General features: G+C 53.5%; 1 protein-coding gene across 4 annotated transcripts; it reads left to right on the top strand.

The window, feature by feature from the left end:
• Positions 1–1,830: 1,830 nt before the first annotated feature.
• On the top strand, positions 1,831–19,855 carry EXTL1 (exostosin like glycosyltransferase 1). 4 transcript variants are annotated; one of them, XR_002182943.2, is made up of 13 exons: positions 1,831–3,458; positions 10,531–10,621; positions 10,913–11,020; positions 11,832–11,951; positions 12,487–12,619; positions 12,818–12,924; positions 13,762–13,851; positions 14,038–14,091; positions 14,569–14,655; positions 15,242–15,402; positions 18,033–18,204; positions 18,379–19,488; positions 19,574–19,855. XR_002182943.2 is itself a non-coding variant. In XM_019980841.2 (12 exons), the coding sequence occupies exons 1-12, from the start codon at positions 2,683–2,685 to the stop codon at positions 18,559–18,561; spliced, it is 2,082 nt and encodes a 693-aa protein (XP_019836400.2). In that variant the 5' UTR covers positions 1,831–2,682; the 3' UTR covers positions 18,562–19,855. The 4 variants fall into 4 exon arrangements, 3 of the variants coding, with proteins under 3 accessions (XP_019836400.2, XP_019836410.2, XP_019836417.2); XM_019980841.2 differs by having other exon boundaries at positions 18,379–19,855; XM_019980851.2 differs by lacking the exon at positions 14,038–14,091 and having other exon boundaries at positions 18,379–19,855.
• Positions 19,856–20,270: the final 415 nt, after the last annotated feature.

The following is a 20,270-nucleotide window of genomic DNA, read 5'->3' as shown; positions in this document are numbered from 1 at the left end:
TAGGCCTGGCTTTTAACTAGGCTATAGTCTTAAAATGGATATTATTACTCCCTCCCTAGAGAAGCAGGGACAGAGGCCCAACATTGTCCAGCCAGTAAGAGATAGAAACAGAGGCCACTCCAGGTCAGACTGGAGCTCCTGGAAGCCAGTCTGTCTTTCTATCACTTCAGTAACTCCTCATGGGTGACATCACCCATTCCTGACTCCCCACCACAGAGCACAGACCCAAGAACTGAGAGGTAGGGGGTGGCTGGGGGGGACCCTCAGTGGGGTGTGGATTAATGGAGAGTCAGGAAATGGAGCCTTCAGGAAAAAGAAAGGGCTGGTTACTCAGTCATGTCAGACTGTTTGTGGCTCCTCTGTCCATGGAATTCTCCAGGCAAGAATCCTGGAGTGGGCTGCCATTTCCTTTCTCAGGGATCTAACCCAGCTCTCCTGCATTGCAGGCAGATTCTTTACCATCTGAGCCACAGGGAAGCCCTTCACCCTCAGGAAGAACTCCACATATGGACTGGAACAAGGATCCAGTACTACAGACCCTTCCGACAGAGCTCCAGGCAAGGGCTAACCCATGGGCCTGAGTGTAAGGTGTCAGGAAAGGTGCTGAAAAAGCTGGAGCTAGAGTTGGATTGGCAGAGGGTAAGGGTGGAGGGCTGAAGGAAGAGAGACCAATCCTGGGAATAGTTGGAAGCACCTTATCCATTATCACACACCCACACCGCAGCCACTTGATGCCTCATTATCTCATCTGTTGATGGAAGGGGTTAAAATGTGGAGAGCCTGTATCCCAGCCAGGAGCAAGTCCCCCAGCTACAGTGACCAGTGGGAAGCTCTAAGGACTCTAGTCAGGAGCTCAAGGTTCAAATCCCACCCTGCCACTCCTTAGCAGGGTCTCCTTAGAAGATACCATCCCCTCTCTGAGTTTCATTTTGCTCATCCATAGGAAATGGCAGTGATTCTCATCCCTTCATGGGAAATAGATGGGGAAACAGTGGAAACAGTGTCAGACTTTATTTTTTGGGGGCTCCAAAATCACTGCAGATGGTGACTGCAGCCACGAAATTAAAAGACGCTTACTCCTTGGAAGGAAAGTTATGTCCAACCTAGATAGCGTATTCAAAAGCAGAGACATTACTTTGCCAACAAAGGTCCGTCTAGTCAAGGCTATGGTTTTTCCAGTGGTCATGTATGGATGTGAGAGTTGGACTGTGAAGAAGGCTGAGCACCGAAGAATTGATGCTTTTGAACTGTTGGTGTTGGAGAAGACTCTTGAGAGTCCCTTGGACTGCAAGGAGATCCAACCAGTCCGTTCTAAAGGAGATCAGCCCTGGGATTTCTTTGGAAGGAATGATGCTAAAGCTGAAACTCCAGTACTTTGGCCACCTCATGCAAAGAGTTGACTCCTTGGAAAAGACTCTGATGCTGGGAGGGATTGGGGGCAAGAGGAGAAGGGGACGACAGAGGATGAGATGGCTGGATGGCATCACTGACTCAATGGACGTGAGTCTGAGTGAACTCCAGGAGTTGGTGATGGACAGGGAGGCCTGGCGTGCTGCAATTCATGGGGTCGGAAAGAGTTGGACACGACTGAACGACTGAACGGAACTGAACTGAAACCTTGGCCTTGGAAGGCTGATGTGAGATAGAGGTTGGAATAGCTCAAGGCCAATCATGAGCTGTGGGCCCTGCTGGTTATCATTATTAGCAATCCAGAAAACTGGTTTGGAAGGGGTTAAGTGGAAAGCTTGCCTCCCAGACAGGAGCCAATCAGAGCTGGCAGGGGAGGAGTCAGGCTGCCGCTGGGAAAGAGATCTAGATTGACCAAACGCTGCCCTGAGAAGGGAGGCGAGACACAGCAGAGCTTGGGAGCCATGGGGCAGGGGCTTGGCAGGGGGTCCCCGGCCTCTGCACCCTGATAGCTCCAAGCCAGAGGGTGCAGGACCAGCTGCTAGAGGTGGAGGGAGGAGGGACTGAGCTGCCTGGACTGGGACAGCGGCAGGGTGGGAGAGGACCAGAACTTAGAGCCCTCCCAGCCCCCCAGGCAGGGGCCACCGGCTGCACTCAGGCCTTGCCCTCAGCTGACCCTGAGAGCCCACATGGGATGTAGGGTCTAATTTTAGCTCCAGCCGCAGGGCCCTCAGCCCAGGAGTGCTTGCCAGTGGACACAGGGTGGCCGGGCTGCTCAGGGGCTGCTCAGAAAGGGGGAGGATTGGGGAAACCAGCCCTGCTTCTGTCCAGCCCTGCACCCTGGCCAGACCGCCTCGTGTGGGAGTCCTGACAGGTCCCCCATGGCCTGGCAGACCGCCCTCCTCTCCCTCAAGGCTAAGGTCAGGGTGTGCAGCCAGGAGGGCAGAAGGACACTGGCTTGCAGTCTGCACAGGGGTTGCATCAGCCTGAGCAGCGCCCAGGGGTAGGGGGCCCTGCTGGGAAGGGCAAAAACTGGCTTGGTTGTCCAAAGGCCGAGGAAGCAGAGTCCGGACCACAAGAAGGCAGGGCCAGAGAGCGGGGTCGTCCCTGGCCTGTGACTTGTGACTTGCTGTTGGATCTTGCCCTCCACAGGCCTCAGTCTTCCCATCTGTACAATGAGGGCGCTGACCTAGAAGGTGGATCCCCATCCCAGAGACGCCCCCTCTGAACCTCTGGCTTCCTCTGCTTCCTGCAGCTCTGGCTGTGGGTGGCCACATGCAGTCATGGAGAAGAAAGTCCCTCTGGCTGGCCCTGTCGGCCTCCTGGCTCCTCATCCTGCTAAGAGTCTTCCCAGTTCTCCGCCTGGCAGAGCCTGCCAGACGCCAGGCAGGGGCCCCCCAAGGCTGGCCCCGCTGGCTGGACGCAGAGCTCCTGCAGAGTTTCTCCCAGCCTGGGGAGCTCCTAGAAGATGGCCCTCAACCTCCTCAAGCCCCCCGTGGCGGCAGCTGCTACCGGGGAGCTTGCTTTGATGCCTCGAGGTGCAGAGGTGGTGGCCTCAAGGTGTTCGTGTACCCGGCGGTCGGACCCATCTCTGAGACTCCGCGCAAGGTCCTGACTTCCATCGAGGGCTCCCGCTACCACACAGCCAGCGCTGCGGAGGCTTGCCTCCTCATCCTCGTCCTCAGCCCCGACACCCCTGCTGGAGAGTGCCACCCGGAGCTCCCGCAGTGGGATGGGGGCAAGAACCATCTGGTCCTCAGTCTCCACCCCGCCCCTTGCCTCCGGATCTTCCAGCTGGGACAGGCGATGGTGGCCGAGGCCAGCCCCACGATGGACACTTTCCGGCCCGGCTTTGACGTGGCCCTCCCGCTTCTCCCCGAAGCCCACCCTTTGCGAGGGGGGGCTCTTGGCCAGCTGCAGCAGCACAGCCCCCTCCCTGGGGTGGCCCTGATAGCCATGGCAGAAGAGAGGGGCGGGTGGCGTACGGTGGGCACCAACTTCTCTGCCTGCCCCTGGGATGGGCGTTGTGAGCAGGACCATGGACCCAAGCAGTAAGTGGACCTCTCCCCTTGGGGGCTGGATGGGAGGGGTCTGTGGTGGGAGTGAGCCCAGGAGCCCGGGTAGGATTGAGATAGGCAAATTTAGACCTCAGCTGTAGCAGGAGGGAATCGGGTTAGACAACAGAGAACACGACTAGCAAGATGATGATCTGCTGCAAGAAGTGTTCAAGGCAGATTTTGGAATATTTTCTTGGGGATCTTTAAAAGCATAAAATGTGATTCACTCCTATTTACTCTTCTTTTATGCCAATCCTTCCTTCCCTAACATTTTAGTTAACATACAAGTCTATAGTGCTTACTGTGTGCTTGTGCTAGTCACTCAGTTGTGTCCAACTCTTGGCAACCCCATGGACTGTAGCCCACCAGGCTCCTCTGTCCATGGAATTCTGCAGGCAAAAATACTGGAGTGGGTAGTCATTCCCTTCTCCAGGGGATCTTCCTGACCCAGGGATTGAACCCGGGTCTCTTGCCTTGCAGGCAGATTCTTTACGAGCCACCGGGGAAGTCCCACTATGTGCTAAGCACTTTTTATAAATGATTATCATAAAATAATACTAATCTATATCTTTTAAGTATTGGTGTACCAGACACTAAAGCCCAGAGAGGTTAAATAACTTCCCTGAGGCCACCCAGCCAGAAAGAGTACAGCTAGTATTTTAATCTAGGATTGCGTGGCTCCAAAGCTTTCAGCATTAGAGTTCTGGGTTTTAAGCAGGAGTTTATGATCAATTCTGAGACATGCCTCTGGGCCATGATCACAGATGGAAGCTGCTCCTATGTCTCATTTTGGGGATTAACCTCTAGCCTTTGGCTATAGCAAATATGGATAAAGTCAGACCTGCAAAAGCATTCCCACCAGTGAGAGTGTCTGAATACATACAAGGGACATGGGGACCCATGGGGACATGGAGAACTCATTCAAAAATGTCTCTGCCTGGGCTGGTTGGGGTGATACATCTCAGGTGGTAAAGCAGTTAACCCCTAAGCACCCTAATCCCTCTGCACCCCCAGGAAGCCAGCAATATCCTAGGCTGGCTGGGCAGACTAGAGTTGGAACCTGTCACTCTAGAATCCTTCTCTTGTCCCCTGTGTCAGATATCTCCCTGTTCTTTGCTAGAACAACATGGCTTATTCTGAGCTCCACTTCCCTCCCAGGAATTCTTCACGTGGCCAAGCTCCATTTTTGCCTCTGCCTGGGGCTTCTGGGGCTTCTCTCAGCCACAGGGCTCTTGTGGGAATGGAATCTCTCTACCTCCCAAAGGCACATGGCCTCCAGGGAACCCCGCAGCCAGGTTAGGAACAGCAGACCTGTCCCTCAGTCCCCATGGCCCTTCTGCCAGGACCCATCCCTAGCAGGCATCTTCTGGACCGCACCTGAAATGCTGGGGATCCCCCCAGGCACCTCAAGCTCCAAATTCAGATGGAGCTGACCTTTGGTGACAAGGTTCTCCACTCACTTGCCCGGCCTTATGTCTGATTAGACACTTAGCCATTCTTAGTTACAGGAAGTTCTTCTTTCAGCTGACTTTAGTGACTGCTAAATGCTATTGGTTACTGGTGAATCTGAAAGGTATTTTAGCCTGAACTTTGAGAAACTGAAACTTGGGGAGTGCACACGGTAGGTAGGAGCTCACTAAATGTTTACTGATTGAATCCAAACTGGCCAGAATTGGCCAGGGTTTTCTAATTGCTGTGGGCCACCGTCTGAGTTGCCTTTTTGATAAGTTTATTTCCAAGGTGTCATGCATGGCAGCGTCTAACTGTCCCCCGAACTTCAAGCAGTTCTGTGTTTGGTCTCCACCTACTTGCAGGCGTCAGGACTTGTAATCTCTGGAGTAGCCCGAGCCTCAGTTTCCCTGTAGTGACAGGCAGCTGTCTGAACAGCTGTCAAGTATAGGGACAGAGAGAGGGAGGCCCACAGCCATGGGCCGGCCCCGGAAGGTAGCCTGAATAAACAAGTGCTGGCCAGAGAAAGAGGCAATTCACGGCCCCACCACTGGCCCACATTTACTCCGCCGGGCGTAGGGGGAAGGGTGAAAAGGAGCATTGGGGAGAGCCCGCTCTCCGGGGCGGGTGCTGTGCCAGCCATGGCTAATCCTCTCAAGCACCTTTCAAGGGAGGTGTTACTATCCCCATTTCAGGGAACAGGAAACTGAGGCTCAGAGAGGTGGAAGGAGCCCACCAAGGGCCTTTGGTGACAAGCTCCTTGGTTCACCAGGGCCTCCCTCACTGCTCTGATCTGGCACTTATGAGCTGCAGAGCTTGAGATTAAACCGCACATTTCTGGCTCCAAAGCCCATATTTTTCCACCTTCGTTGAACAGTCTCCTGTTGCTCTGGAATAAGCCTCTAACAGTTTAAATTGTTATTTATTTACTTTTATGAATAGGGGATTCATTCACATGGTACAAAATTCCAAAGGCACAGAAGGGTATGCAGTAATAACTCCCTGCCATTCCTGTCTCCGGCCACCCAGTTTTCCTTCCTGGAGCCAAACACCGTTGCTAGTCTCTCTTGTGTCTTTTCTGAAGTACTCTGTGTGGATATAAACGTGCATAGGTTCTTCCCTGCTTTTTTTTTAAAACATAAATTTAATGCACGTTTTAAGATCCCCTGCCCTGTCGCCACTGTGCCCAGGAGGTGCAGTGCCTAGGGCCCATGATATTGTAGGAGCCCATGAAACTGTTTTCATTTCTTTGAAAATCAGAAGGAAAAAAGAAATGAACTTTTAAATAGAAGAAAATGCTTTAATATATTTGTATGTTCATTTTTATACCAACACAGTTGTCGAATATAATTTTTATAATATTTTTATGGTTGAGGGGCTGCAAAGGCCAGAGCCTAGGGCTTTGCAAATTGCAATGCGGCCCTGCCTGGGGCCATGGGTGGAGTCACCTCATCAGCAGTCTTGGGCACTGAGGCCCCAGGTCCATGGCAAACACTTTACATAGTCACAGATGACCAGCAGTCACCATGACATCCCTTCTACAACACACACACACACACACACACGTGCACACACACACACACACACACATGCCGTGCAGTGCTCAACCAGCCTCTGATAGGGAACTCGACACCTCCCGAGGCCACTCACTGACTACTCTCAGCCAGCTCCATTACTAGAATTTGTGCCAAAACTGACCTTTCAGACATTTGGCCCATTGGTGTTGAGTCTCTCCTCTGTTGCACACTGAGCTTTCATTTGTCTAGCACCACTGAGCGCCCATTCTCTGCTGGGTGCTCTGCTTGGCCCTGGGGATACTGGCTGAAGGAGGCACAGCCCCAACCTTCAAGTAGCTCAGTCTTATTAGAGAGACAGACAAGTCCCTGGTTATGACAGACATTGTTAAGTAGAGAGAGGCTGGGCAAGCTGCCTGCCTGGCTCCTCTACTTCAGAGCTGTGCAACCTCTTTAGGTCTCAGTTTCCTCATCTGTAAAATGGAGCATACACATACCTCTCATCTCCTAGGGTTGCTGTGAGAATGAAGTGAGTCTAAGTATTTAATGCACTTAGAACAAAGGACATGCTCAGTGAAGGTTCAGTTCAGTTCAGTTCAGTCGCTCAGTCATGTCCGACTCTTTGTGACCCCATGAATCGCAGCATGCCAGGCCTCCCTATCCATCACCAACTCCCGGAGTTCACTCAGACTCACATCCATTGAGTCAGTGATGCCATCCAGCCATCTCATCCTCTGTCGTCCCCTTCTCTTCCTGCCCCCAATCCCTCCCAGCATCAGAGTCTTTTCCAAGGAGTCAACTCTTCGCATGAGGTGGCCAAAGTACTGGAGTTTCAGCTTTAGCATCATTCCTTCCAAAGAAATCCCAGGGCTGATCTCCTTCAGAATGGACTGGTTGGATCTCCTTGCAGTCCAAGGGACTCTCAAGAGTCTTCTCCAACACCACAGTTCAAAAGCATCAATTCTTTGGTGCCTAGCTTTCTTCACAGTCCAAATCTCACATCCATACATGACCACTGGAAAAACCATAGCCTTGACTAGACGGACCTTTGTTGGCAAAGTAATGTCTCTGCTTTTGAATATGCTATCTAGGTTGGTCATAACTTTCCTTCCAAGGAGTAAGTGTATTTTAATTTCATGGCTGCAGTCATCATCTGCAGTGATTTTGGAGCCTAAAAAAATAAAGTCTGACACTGTTTCCACTGTTTCCCCATCTATTTGCCATGAAGTGATGGAACCAGATGCCATGATCTTTGTTTTCTGAATGTTGAGCTTTAAGCCAACTCTTTCACTCTCCTCTTTCACTTTCATCAAGAGGCTTTTTAATTCCTCTTCACTTTCTGCCATAAGGGTGGTGTCATCTACATATCTGAGGTTATTGATATTTCTCCCAGCAATCTTGATTCCAGCTTGTGCTTCTTCCAGCCCAGCGTTTCTCATGATGTACTCTGCATATAAGTTAAATAAGCAAGGTGACATACAACCTTGACGTACTCCTTTTCCTATTTGGAGCCAGGCTGTTGTTCCATGTCCAGTTCTAACTGTTGCTTCCTGACCTGCATACAGGTTTCTCAAGAGGCAGGTCAGATGGTCTGGTATGCCCATCTCTTTCAAAATTTTCCACAGTTTATTGTGATCCACACAGTCAAAGGCTTTGGTATAGTCAATAAAGCAGAAGTTGATGTTTTTCTGGAACTCTCTTGCTTTTTCGATGATCCAGCAGATGTTGGCAATTTGATCTCTGGTAAGGTTAACTCAGTTCATTACTACTTCAGGGCACGGAGAGGCTGTGGGAGCAGAGGAAGGCGCCATCTCTGGAGAGACCATGGAGGGCTTCCCAGAGGAGGTGATATTTGAACTTTAGACATTAAGACAGAGCAGGGGGAGCTCTTCAGGCTGCAAGGCAGGAAAGGGTGCTTCAGGCTGAAGAAGGATGTGCAAACACACAGAGGAGGTTAACGAGGACTGACTGGTACAGTTTATTCAGTAAGTTCTCTGGCTCTGGTTTCTCTGTAGCCTTCAACTTAGGAGTTTTCAGTCCTTCAGGGGTTTACTGTGGCTTTTAGTGAGATGGAGGGTGTCCTGTTTTTAACTTGCAGCTTCTTCCAGGAGAAGCCTGATGGACACCTGAGTATCAGACAAAGAAAGCCGGGTCCGCTGGGAGACCCCTGGGCAGCAGCTCCAGGGGGCCCAGATAACCCAGGGTCAGGGGCCAGCACACCTTGGTTCCAGTTCCAGCAGAGCCCCCACCCTTTTCTGAGACCCTGAGCCAGTCCTCGGGCTCTCTGAGACTCAGTCTCCCCATCTGTTCAAGGAAGGTTGGTCCAGAGGCTAACTACTCCTAGGATTGCTTCCTGAAAGTTCAGACTCAGGACCAGACAGGCTGTAGGTGAGAAGGGTCCTGGGATCCCCTCGGCCTTACTCCTCAGTCCCACTCAGAGCAGGCCTATGGGCCCCAGAGTCCTGTGCACACCCATGTTTGAACATACACACACACCACACCACACACACACACCACACCACACACACACACACCACACACACACACACACCACACACACACACCACACCACACACACACACCACACACACACACCACACACACACACACGCCACACACACACACACCACACACACACACACCACACACACACACACACACACCACACCACACACACACCACACACACACACACACACCACACCACACACACACACACACATATACACACCACACACACCACACACACACACACACCACACACACACACCACACCACACACACACACACACCACACCACACACACACCACACCACACACACACACACCACACCACACACACACCACACACACACACACCACACACACACACACACACACCACACCACATACACACCACACACACACACACCACACCACACACACACACACCACACACACACACCACACACCACACACACACACCACACACACACACCACACACACACCCCATAGCCCGGAGTCCTGTGCACATCCATGCGTGCATGCGCACACGCACATACATGCATACACACACACCCGCACACACCCACCACAAACACACCCCATAGCCTGGAGTCCTGTGCACACCCATGTGTGCACGCGCACACACACACACACATATACACACACCCCGTAGCCCGGAGTCCTGTACACACCCATGCATGTGTGTGCACACACACACACCACAAACACTCCCCCCCACACACAGACACACCCGCAGCTCGGAGTCTTGTGCACACCCATGCATGCGTGTGCGCACACACACACACACACACACACACACACACACACCCTTGCAGCTCGGAGTCTTGTGCACACCCATGCGTGCGTGTGCGCACACACACACATGCACACCCACACCCGTGCGAGCGCACACACACACACACACACACCCCGTAGCCAGGTCATGGCACTCCTTCCCTGGCCAAGCAGTCCCAGGGTAGGCAGTGGCTCTGAGGAGGCTGTGACTTCTACCCCGCCCCCCACAGACACGCGGCCTGAGGGTGGCCCTGGGCCTGGGGGGAGGGGAGGGGGAGGAACAGAGGAGGCCTGTCCTCTGGGCGAGGGCCCTCTCTGGGCAGCTGCTTCCTGTGTGGTTCCAGGCTGGGGGCCCAGCCCACCTTCGGACAGAAGAGTCTTTCACGGGCCTGGGCTCTGAGGATTGGGGGAGGGCAGGGCATGGAGGCCACTCAGGTGAGGGGTGCCCAGAAGTCTGCGTGTGGCGAGTGGTGGGAGGGCAAACACATATGTACGTGCCCAAGTCAGCGGAAACAGCAGCTCAGCTGCCTCCCATTTTGCAAATGTGCAAACCATGGTCCAGAGAAGAGAAGGGAGGTGCCTAATCCTGAGGGCAGCGGCGGAGCTTGAGCTCGGGGTTCCTGCCTGCTGCCTTAGCAGTGGGACAGGGACAGTGTGTGGCTGTGCGTGTGCAAGAATGTTAAAATATGGGAACATGATGGTGGGCTTGCACACTGTGAATTTGGGAGTGTTAGTGTGGAGGGCTGGGGGGGCATCCAGGGAGCTGGGTGGGGGCAGCTGTCTTAGGCTTTCTATGTGCAGGACCCCTTCCTGTGCCTCTTCAGGACCCACCCCAGGGCGACGCTACCCAACGCCACCTTCTGCCTCATCCCTGGCCGCAATCCTGATGCCTTGCACTTCCTTCAAGCCCTGCAGGTACAACCCCGATGGGGGCACCCCCCAGCCATCTCCCCCCACACTCCTGAACTGGAAGGGTAGTCTAAGCCCAAACCAATGGGAAGGGGTGGTGAGCTGCCCACTCCTTTACTCTGAGACTCAGGTGTGTCTCCAGCCATATTCACTACACCCCGTGCAGAATAACACCCCATCCCCAGAAAAAATCCCACTTTTCTATCTTCTTTACCCCTTGCCCCCAGTGCAGCAGAGAGGAGGGGTGAGTGTGTGCAGGGTGGGACTGGGCTCCCCAGTGACCCCCCTACCCCCCAGGCTGGCTGCATTCCTGTGCTTCTCAGCCCTCGCTGGGAGCTGCCCTTCTCAGAAGTCATCGATTGGACCAAGGCGGCCGTTGTAGCTGACGAGAGGCTCCCACTTCAGGTAGCTCAGGGCCCTGCCCGTGGGGTGGGGACTGGACTCGGGACATGGGGGGACCCCGGGATCCTAGCCCTCACTCCTATCCTCCGTTTATGTATATTGATGACTTTACCCCCCAGCCCTAAGCCTCTGGGGTTCTGAGAGCAAGTCCTCAGCCTCTTTCAGCCTCAGTTCCCCCATCTGTACAATGGGATAAGTTAGACTAGATGATTTCCATGGGCCCAATCCCACCGGTCCATGACTGCTTAAGTACTTAGCTTAAGGAAAAGTCACACAAAAATCCAAAATCTGAGCGCCTACATGGAGCTTGGAGTGGGAAAGCAAAATGCTCAGTGATTTTCCCGTCTGATGAAACTAACTTTGCCCATCTCTGAAAAATAGAAACATAAGCCTCGAATCTCCTGAGAAGTGGAGAACAGGGCAAGAAGCTAACAGGAATAGCTTCCTTTCACTGAGCCTCTACAATGTGCTAAACACTTAATATATATCAGCTAATTTAATCCTTGCAACCACCCTATGAGGCCAGTACTATCTGTCCACTTTACAGATGAGGAAACAGACTCAAAGAGGTTAAGTGCTTTGTCCACAGTCACACAGTTACTAAGTGGGATTTAAACCCAGCTCTGTGTGACCCTTGAACACTTGATTGCTAAATTACCTGGGATTTTGCCAAGGATGACAGCTGCCAACCCATGTAGAGAACCGCAGGGAGCCGACTTCTGGTTCCAGACCCCCACCCTAGGTTGTCCCCACACCAGGTGAGTCAGAGCCTGCCAGGGCCGCATGCCTCTTTTTTTTCTCCCTCTGGCCCCAGGTCCTGGCTGCCCTCCAGGAGATGCCCCTCACACGGGTCCTTGCCCTGCGTCAGCAGGCCCAGTTTCTGTGGGATGCGTACTTCTCCTCCGTGGAGAAAGTCATCCACACCACTCTGGAGGTGAGGGGGACTCACCCGAGGGGGGCTCGGATGCCTGGCTCCACCCCATCCCTGTCCCCTCGCCATGCCCCTCTCTTCTAACACCTCCTCTGCCCTGGTGCTTAGGCGTCCCCTTTGAAGATGCTTCTGGGAAGAATCTGAGACTTGGCTCCGAGCTCTTGAATGAGCTCCTTCTCCGGTCTTGGCCCAGTTTCCCCCTCTCTAGAGCGACATCTGTAGCAAACAGATTGCTAAGCATCCGACAGCTCCAGCTGATGGGCGCTGGTTGCCTGGGGCTTGTGTTGGGAGGGATTCTGGTTCTGGAAAGAACGTCATGGCCTGTTCGTGGTGTCTGCCACGAGTGCAGACAGCATCAGGCAGTGACCCCTACTCTGGACTCTGAACCCTGCTGTCCCCAGACGTCTGGTGATGCCGATGCTGCCTTCCCCGATTCCTGGAGGGGGAGGTGTGGGGCTGCACCGGGTCCTCGCTTCCTCAGGCCCCGCCCACCACCACACTAGCCACGCCCTCTGCCCAGCCTTCTCTCCTTTCCCAGATTATTCAGGACCGAGTCTCTGGAGCATCTGCTCACCCCTCGCTGCTGTGGAACAGCCCCCCAGGGGCACTCCTGGCCCTGTCCACTTTCTCCACAAGCCCCTCAGACTTCCCCTTCTACCACCTACAACAGGGTGAGTGCCCTAGGGATGGGACACCTTGAAGTCCCCTCATCAACTCGCCCCAAGTCTGCCCCAGCCTCAGCCCTAAGGTACTACCAAACCCCTCTCCAAATCCCCCACCCCTCCCGGCTCCCCAGGTTCCCAGCTCAGGTCATTCTCCAGGGGGTTCTGTTCCCTCCCACACTAACAGCCTGTGTCTCATTCCTCCAGGCTCTCGTCCTCTGGGCAGGTTCAGTGCCCTGATTTGGGTGGGGGCTCTAGGCCAGCCTCCCCTGAAGCTCATCCAGGCGGTGGCAGGCGCCCAGCACTGTGCCCAGGTCAGTCCCCTTGCCAGCTGGGGTGCTTGGATACAGAGTTGGGGCAAGGAACAGGGCGGGGCCCTTGAAGACATCTGGACACCAAGGATAACCACACATTGTGGGAGAGCCATGGGAAGGATTTTCAAGTACCATTGCTGCCTTCCTCTTTCAGTTCCAAGTTCCTCCCTAGGTCCTTTCCCCCACCTCCATCCCCTCTTCCCTCATGGAAACTGATGAAGCCCCCTGAAAAACAGGCACCTCTTGGGAGGTTGAAGTAAACGTACATGCATTCATTTGCTCATCCGGCATTTTCTGAGCACCCTGGGCTTGATGCTGAGGATGCAGAGAAAAAGCAGGAAAGGAGTCTGCCCCAGATTCATATTTAGTTAGCATCTCCCAGCACACAGACTGTCAAATGTCACTTCCAGAGAAACCAGATAGGCTCTCGAGAGTACTTGGAAAGGAAATAAGCAGTTTGTTCAGCCAGAGCACAGATGGAGCAGCTTCAAAGATGGGACACTTGAGCTGGGCTGGGAATGATAAAAGAGCAAGAGGAAGAGAATAAAAACCTTCGAGAAAAGATGGGGATGGGGTCAGGGTCCAGGGTAGGTGTGACCTGAGCTCTAACGCTACAGGTAGCGTGTGTGTTACTGGACTTCATGCCTTCCAGAAGCCCAGAGGCAAAAACAGGGCAGCCATAAATGCACCTTGGATCCAACTAAATTCCTTCCAAAGTCACATACAACAGTGGCTCCCCTAAACTTTTTCCACCCTGAGAAAGAGTACTCCTGGGACACCTCCACCACCACCTTCTGCCCCAGACTTCAGGACATCCTCCCCCGTCTTTCCTTCTAGATCTTGGTTCTCTGGAGCAGTAAGAAGCCACCCCCACCCAGGTGGCCTGAGACAGCAGTGCCCTTGACAGTCCTTGATGGGCACAGGAAGGTGAGGATGGGGAGGGGCACAGGAAGGGCAGAAGGCTGGGATCTGGGGAACACACACACAGCAGGGTTGACTTAGGCCTGAGCCACAGCTGGACTTCAAGTTGGGCCTGGAGAAATCAGACCGTGGGTTTCAGCTGCAGGCCTAATAGAAATGATTCTCTTCCGTCCTTGTGAATTGTACCGCCAGAGAACCAGGTTTTGTGTGATGAGGGAAGGCAGAGGGACTACCTTGCTGTCTCAGGTAAGGGAGAGAGGGGAAACTTGGGCAGGTGGCAGCATTTGGGGCGGGGGTGGGGATGGGGCAGGTGGCTTCTGAGAATCTGGGATGGTGTGACACAACCGCTCGCTGTGCCATCCTGGGCAAGCCCATCTCTCCGAACCTGTCTCTTTGAAACAAAGGATGTTTAACAACCCCTTCCAGGGTTGAGGTGAGCATCTGATGTGACACTAGAGGAATCCTGAAATGTCAAACCTGGAAGGAACCTAGACACCAATGGCCCCATTTAACCAAAGGGCGCACTGAAATCCACAGAGGGAAAGCGAGGTCCTCGGGTCCAAGTTCCTTGCAGACTTGTTTTCATGGCTCTTCCTTTTACACCATGCCTGTGGGGGGTGGTGGGGCGGGGGGGATCCTGCTTAGCAGATTTTCAGATTCTCACCATGCGAGCCTGGGGAGGGGTCCCACAGCTGAGTTGCCCTCCACCCCGTCCCCCTGCAGGCCAGTGACCGCTTCCTCCCGTACAGCGCCATCAGCACCGATGCCATCCTGAGCCTGGACGCCCACAGCAGTCTTTCCACAAGTGAGGTGAGTACCCCCAAGAGGACCCCTGTGTGGGTCCTGGCAGCCCCTCAGAGTCCAGGAGCTGGGATGATCAAAGATCAAGAGGTCTAGCCTCCTGCTTTAGAAATCACCCAGGTGAGCCATCAGCCTCCTCCTTAGAAATCTAACAGAAGCTTTCCACAGATTCTTTGGTCTTCCCTGGTGGCTCAGATGGTAAAGAATCTGCCTGCAATGCAGGAGACCCCGGTTCAAGCCCTGGCTCAGGAAGATCTCCTGGAGAAGGGAATGGCTACCCACTCCAGTATTCTTGCCTGGAGAATTCCATGGACAGAGGAGCCTGGCGGGCTACAGTCCATGGGGTTGCAAAGGATCGGACACAACTGAGCGACTTTCACTTCACAGACTCTCTGAAAACATTTTCAGTTTCCAGCTGCAAAAGCACTGTTTCTATTTCCCAGTTGGGGAGTTCCTAAGCAATCCCCGGACATTTTCAGGCTGCCATCTCCTCTCCCCCGAGTCCCCTCAGCCGGGCTGGCCTTGACTCCGTGTCTCCGATGTTCCTGGCTCAGCAGAAAGTCCTTCCTCACACCTCACTTAAATATCTCCCCAGGTGGACTTCGCTTTCATGGTATGGCAGAGCTTCCCGGAGCGGATGGTCGGCTTTCTCACATGGAGCCACTTCTGGGATGAGACCCAGGGGGGCTGGGGCTACACTGGAGAGAGGGCCAATGAATTCTCCATGGTTCTCACCTCAGCTGCCTTCTACCACAGGTACCGATGGTAACGCGGGCACTGGACTCAGAGGCTCACAGAGACCCCCCTCTTTGAACCAGGAGCAGGGTGGTATGGGAGTGGACACATACAGCCAGCATATCACCCCGAGATCCAGGTTCAAGGCCACTTCCCAGTGCTGTGATGGGCAAGTCTCCCCACCTCTCTTGAGGTTCAGTTTCCTCATTTGTAAGTGTATTCACCTCACAGGGCTGGTGTGACCATCACATAAGAAAAGTACATGACGTCCTTCGCACACAGATAGTCAACCAAAGGCAGCTAGTGGTATTTTAAGTAGAGCCATGCAGAGGCCATGGACAGGGTTTGGATTTTGGGGAGGTGTGGTAAATCCACAGCCTCCCTGAAGCTACTCTTTGGGCTTCCACCTTTGAAGGCCTGGGATCCAGCTGATCCTTTCCTCCTGCCTGAATTCAGACTCAGAGCCCAGGTGAGGGCCCCCAAGGAGCCTAAGGGAGAGGAGAGTTCAGTCAGTTCAGTTGCTCAGTCATGTCCGACTCTTTGTGACCCCATGGACTGCAGCACAGCAGGCTTCTCTGTCCATCACCATCTCCCAAAGTTTGCTCAAACTCATGTCCATTGAGTCGGTGATGCCATCCAACCATCTCATCATCTGTCGTCCCCTTCTCCTACTGCCTTCAATCTTTCCCAGCATCAGGGTCTTTTCCAGTGAGTCAGTTCTTCACATCAGGTGGCCAAAGTATTGGAGTTTCAGCTTCAACATCAGTCCTTCCAAAGAATATTCAGGCCTGATTTCCTTTAGGATGGACTGGTTGGATCTCCTTGCAGTCCAAGGGACTCTCAAGAGTCTTCTCCAACACCACAGTTCAAAAGCATCAATTCTTTGGTGCTCAGCTTTCTTTATAGTCCAACTCTCACATCCATACATGACTACTGGAAAAACCATAGCTTCAACTGGATGGACCTTTGTTGGCAAAGTAATGTCTCTGCTTTTTAATATGCTGTCTAGGTTGGTCATAAGTTTTCTTCCAAGGAGAAAGCACCTTTCAGTTTCATGGCTGCAGTCACCATCTGCAGTGATTTTGGAGCCCAGGAAAATAGTCTCTCACTGTTTCCATTGTTTCCCCATCTATTTGCCATGAAGTGATGGGACTGGATGCCATGATCTCTGTTTTCTGAATGTTGAGTTTTAAGCCAGCTTTTTCACTCTCCTCTTTCACTTTCATCAAGAGGCCCTTTAGTTCTTCTTTGCTTTCTGCCATAAGGGTAGTGTCATCTGCATATCTGAGGTTATTGATATTTCTCCCGGCAATCTTGATTCCAGCTTGTGCTTCTTCCAGCCTGGCATTTTGCATGAAGTACTCTGCATATAAGTTAAATAAGCAGGGTAACAATATACAGCCTCGACATACTCCTTTCCCAATTTGGAACCAATCTGTTGTTCCATGTCCAGTTCTAACTATTGCTTCTTGACCTGGAAACCTCCTGAGGTTTCTCAAGAGGCAGGTCAGGTGGTCTGGTATTCCCATCTTTTTCAGAATTTTCCACAGTTTGTTGTGATCCACACAGTCAAAGTCTTTAACATAGTCAATAAAGCAGAAGTAGATGTTTTTCTGTAACTCTCTTGCTTTTTCTATGATCCAATGGATGTTGGCAATTTGATCTCTGGTTCCTCTGCCTTTTCTAAATCTAGTTTGAACATCTGGAAATTTGAAACCTGGCTTGGAGAATTTGGGGCATTACTTTGCTAGTGTATGAGATGAGTGCAATTGTGCGGTAGTTTGAACATTCTTTGGCATTGCCTTTCTTTGGGATTGGAATGAAAACTGCCCTTTTCCAGTCCTGTGGCCACTGCTGAGTTTTCCAAATTTGCTGGCATATTGAGTGCAGCACTTTCACAGCATCATCTTTTAGGATTTGAAATAGCTCAATTGGAATTCCATCACCTCCACTAGCTTTGTTCATAGTGATGATTCCTAAGCCCAGCTTCACTTTGGACCCCAGGATGTCTGGCTCTAGGTGAGTGATCACACCATCATGGTCATCTGGGTCGTTAAAATCTTTTTTGTATAGTTCTGCTGTATATTCTTGCCACCTTTTCTTAATACCTTCTGTTTCTGTTAGGTCCATACCATTTCTGTCCTTTATTGTGGCCATCTTTGCATGAAATGTTCCCTTGGTATCTCTAATTTTCTTGAAGAGATCTCTACCCTTTCCCATTCTATTGTTTTCTCTATTTCTTTGCACTGATCACTGAGGAAGTCTTTCTTATCTCTCCTTGCTATTCTTTGGAACTCTGCATTCAAGATGGGTATAGTTTCCCCTTTCTCCTTTGCTTTTAGCTTCTCGTTTTTTCTCAGCTATTTGTAAGGCCTCCTCAGACAACCATTTTGCCGTTTTGCATTTCTTTTCTCTTTTGCATTTCATTTCACTATTGGCTGCAGAGAAGCCACAGGGCACAGAGTAGTGGAGAGCAGAGCATACACGGGATGGGAGCTCCTGGAGGCGGCCAGGGCTCAGAAAAGGGTGCAGGACTTTCACAGGAAGCTTAGGAATTGGAATCAATGGGAGAGTGAGGCCAGGAGGGAGAAGAATTCGGCCTTGGGGGGGAATGGGGCTGCACCCTCTCCTGTTCGTCTCCTCTCACCCAGGTATTACCACACCCTCTTCACCCACTCCCTGCCCAAGGCTCTGAGGACCCTGGCAGATGAGTCACCCCCCTGCGTGGATGTCCTGATGAACTTTCTAGTAGCAGCCGTCACCAAGTTGCCGCCTATCAAGGTGCCCTATGGGCCGTGGCATCAGGAGGCCAAACCTCCACTGGTGAGGACCCATGGGCGTGGTCGGCACTGGGAGGGCCCTGGCTAGGGAAGCCACGCTCTGTCTAACCCAAATCCTTTGTGCTGCACGGGACGGGCGGGGGGGAGGGGCGGCAGGGCGGGGTTCCAAGTAAGAGAAGCCACCCCTCCCCAGCGCATTCTCCGCCCCCCCTCTTAGGTGCCTGGGAGTCCGCGGCTCAGATCGGAGCCTCGGCCGGCCGCCCAGGACTGCATCAACCAGATGGCCGCAGGGTTCGGCCACATGCCCCTCGTGTCCTCGCGCCTCCGTCTAGACCCAGTGCTCTTCAAAGACCCGGTGTCCGTGTTGCGTAAGAAGTATCGCAGCCTGGAGAAGCCCTAGGAGGAACCAACCAGCTGAGACCCTAGCCCGGCTCCCAGGGGGCGCTGCAACCTGCCCGCGATTGGGGGCGGGGATGGAGCCGCAGCCCCCTCCCCTGGGATATCTAGAGACCCAATCCAGGCTGCCGGAGAGCCCAACACGGCCGATCCCGATTGGCCAGCAACCGCCTCGCCCCACCCTCCAGCCCAGGGGCAGTTCTCTCGTGCTCTGCACTACCTCTGCCGCCTGCCCTCTGCCTTCGCAGACCCTTTACCTGGAATGCCTTTCTCGGCTTCTCTGCCGAGCTAACATCTGCTTCTCTTTCAGGTTCTCGCCTCCTCCACGAACCTGCCCGACCCCCACCCCCGCCCCGATCCTCTGCGCTTTCACAGCCGGTGTGTCCCGTAGTCCCCTTATTCATGCTGCCTTGCACAGGTACAGTCAGGCCCCCAGGACTGACCCGGGAGCCCCAGGAGGGCAGGGCCGTGGCCTCTTCTCTCTGGCCTGGCAGGTACGCCACAAATATTTGACGATCAGATAGACATCAGCTACGTGCCTGGGCCCTGTGCCCACAGTGGGCGGGGCGTGGACAAGGTGTGCCGAATGAACTCCACGCCTACACCCAGGGAGGCATCTTTGCCGCAGGTTCCTGGCTTGCCGGGCACAATCCTGGAGCCCCAGGGATGGAGCAAAGACGCGCCGAGGAGCCAGTTTCAGGGCTTCCTTCTCGACCGGGCGGAGCAGAGTTGGGAGGGGAGGAGATGGAAACGCCGGTGGCCCCTCAGGCCCGGGCGGCTCAGGCACTGCCGTCGTCCCGCACTACCAGCCTCGTCCATTAGAGGTCAGCACCGAGCCGCGCTTCGTATTCCGGGACCGAGAGTGAAAGTCGCTCAGTCTTGTCCGACTCTTTGCGATCTCATGGGCTATACAATCCATGGAATTCTCCAGGTCAGAATACTGGAGTGGGTAGCCTTTCCCTTCTCCAGGGGATCTTCCCAACCCAGGGATCGAACCCAGGTCTCCCGCATTGCAGGCGGATCCAGGACTGAGAATGGAGTTCTAAACGCCTGCCGGGCGCGGGGTCTTGGAGGTTGGTTGGTGGTGCCCAGTTTGACGTCTGAAAACTGGTTTGGCCCACACACTTGGGACTAAGAAGGGGGCCGTTTCTAGGTGGGCTGAGTGGTAGCAGGGGCGGTCCCCAGGGCCCTGGTAGTGAGAGTAGAGTAGGGGAGGGGACGCTGGGTCCTCCTGGGCTCACCCACCTGGAATTGGAATTATCACTTCCGAAATAAAAGCGCGTGTCCTTGCCGCCTCACGCTCAGGCTATAAATACCTCCAAAGCAGCTGCACGGGGGAGGGGGACTCAGGTCTCTCCTGGGATCTGGGGCCATTCCGAGAGAGAGGGACGGGGATGGTGGGTCCAAACCAGGTCCAGGGTATCGGGTGTTTTTCTGCTTTGATGGCCTCACAGCTCTGGAAACTCCCGTGACTAGTGACTAACTTACTGGCCAGAACATGCTGTCCCCAAGGCCACTCCAAGGCCTCCCACCTCCATCCTCCAGTTTGACCTCTGGCCCCTGGATGACTCAAGTCATCCCTGGAGCTGCTTACAGTGTGGGGTGCTGAGAAGGCTCTCTCTCTGGGGAGGCATGGGGCTGCTAGATTCTTGAGGTGGAGGGGGCACTGGGAGTTAAAGGGGAGGGGAGATAGTCTGGCCCTGAGTCAAGGAC

This window comes from Bos indicus, chromosome 2 (assembly GCF_029378745.1).
Source record: "Bos indicus isolate NIAB-ARS_2022 breed Sahiwal x Tharparkar chromosome 2, NIAB-ARS_B.indTharparkar_mat_pri_1.0, whole genome shotgun sequence".
In the NCBI taxonomy this organism is placed as follows: domain Eukaryota; kingdom Metazoa; phylum Chordata; class Mammalia; order Artiodactyla; family Bovidae; genus Bos; species Bos indicus.
The sequence above is the reverse complement of the archived record's forward strand: the minus strand, read 5'-3'. Positions and strand labels throughout refer to the sequence as shown.

Excerpts from the sequence above, each read along its gene's own strand:
- EXTL1 (XM_019980841.2), top strand. The coding sequence starts at position 2,683 with ATGCAGTCATGGAGAAGAAAGTCCCTCTGGCTGGCCCTGTCGGCCTCC. Across the intron at positions 10,622-10,912 it reads ACTTCCTTCAAGCCCTGCAG|GCTGGCTGCATTCCTGTGCT; the intron begins GTACAACCCCGA and ends CCTACCCCCCAG. Across the intron at positions 12,925-13,761 it reads GCGCCCAGCACTGTGCCCAG|ATCTTGGTTCTCTGGAGCAG; the intron begins GTCAGTCCCCTT and ends CTTTCCTTCTAG.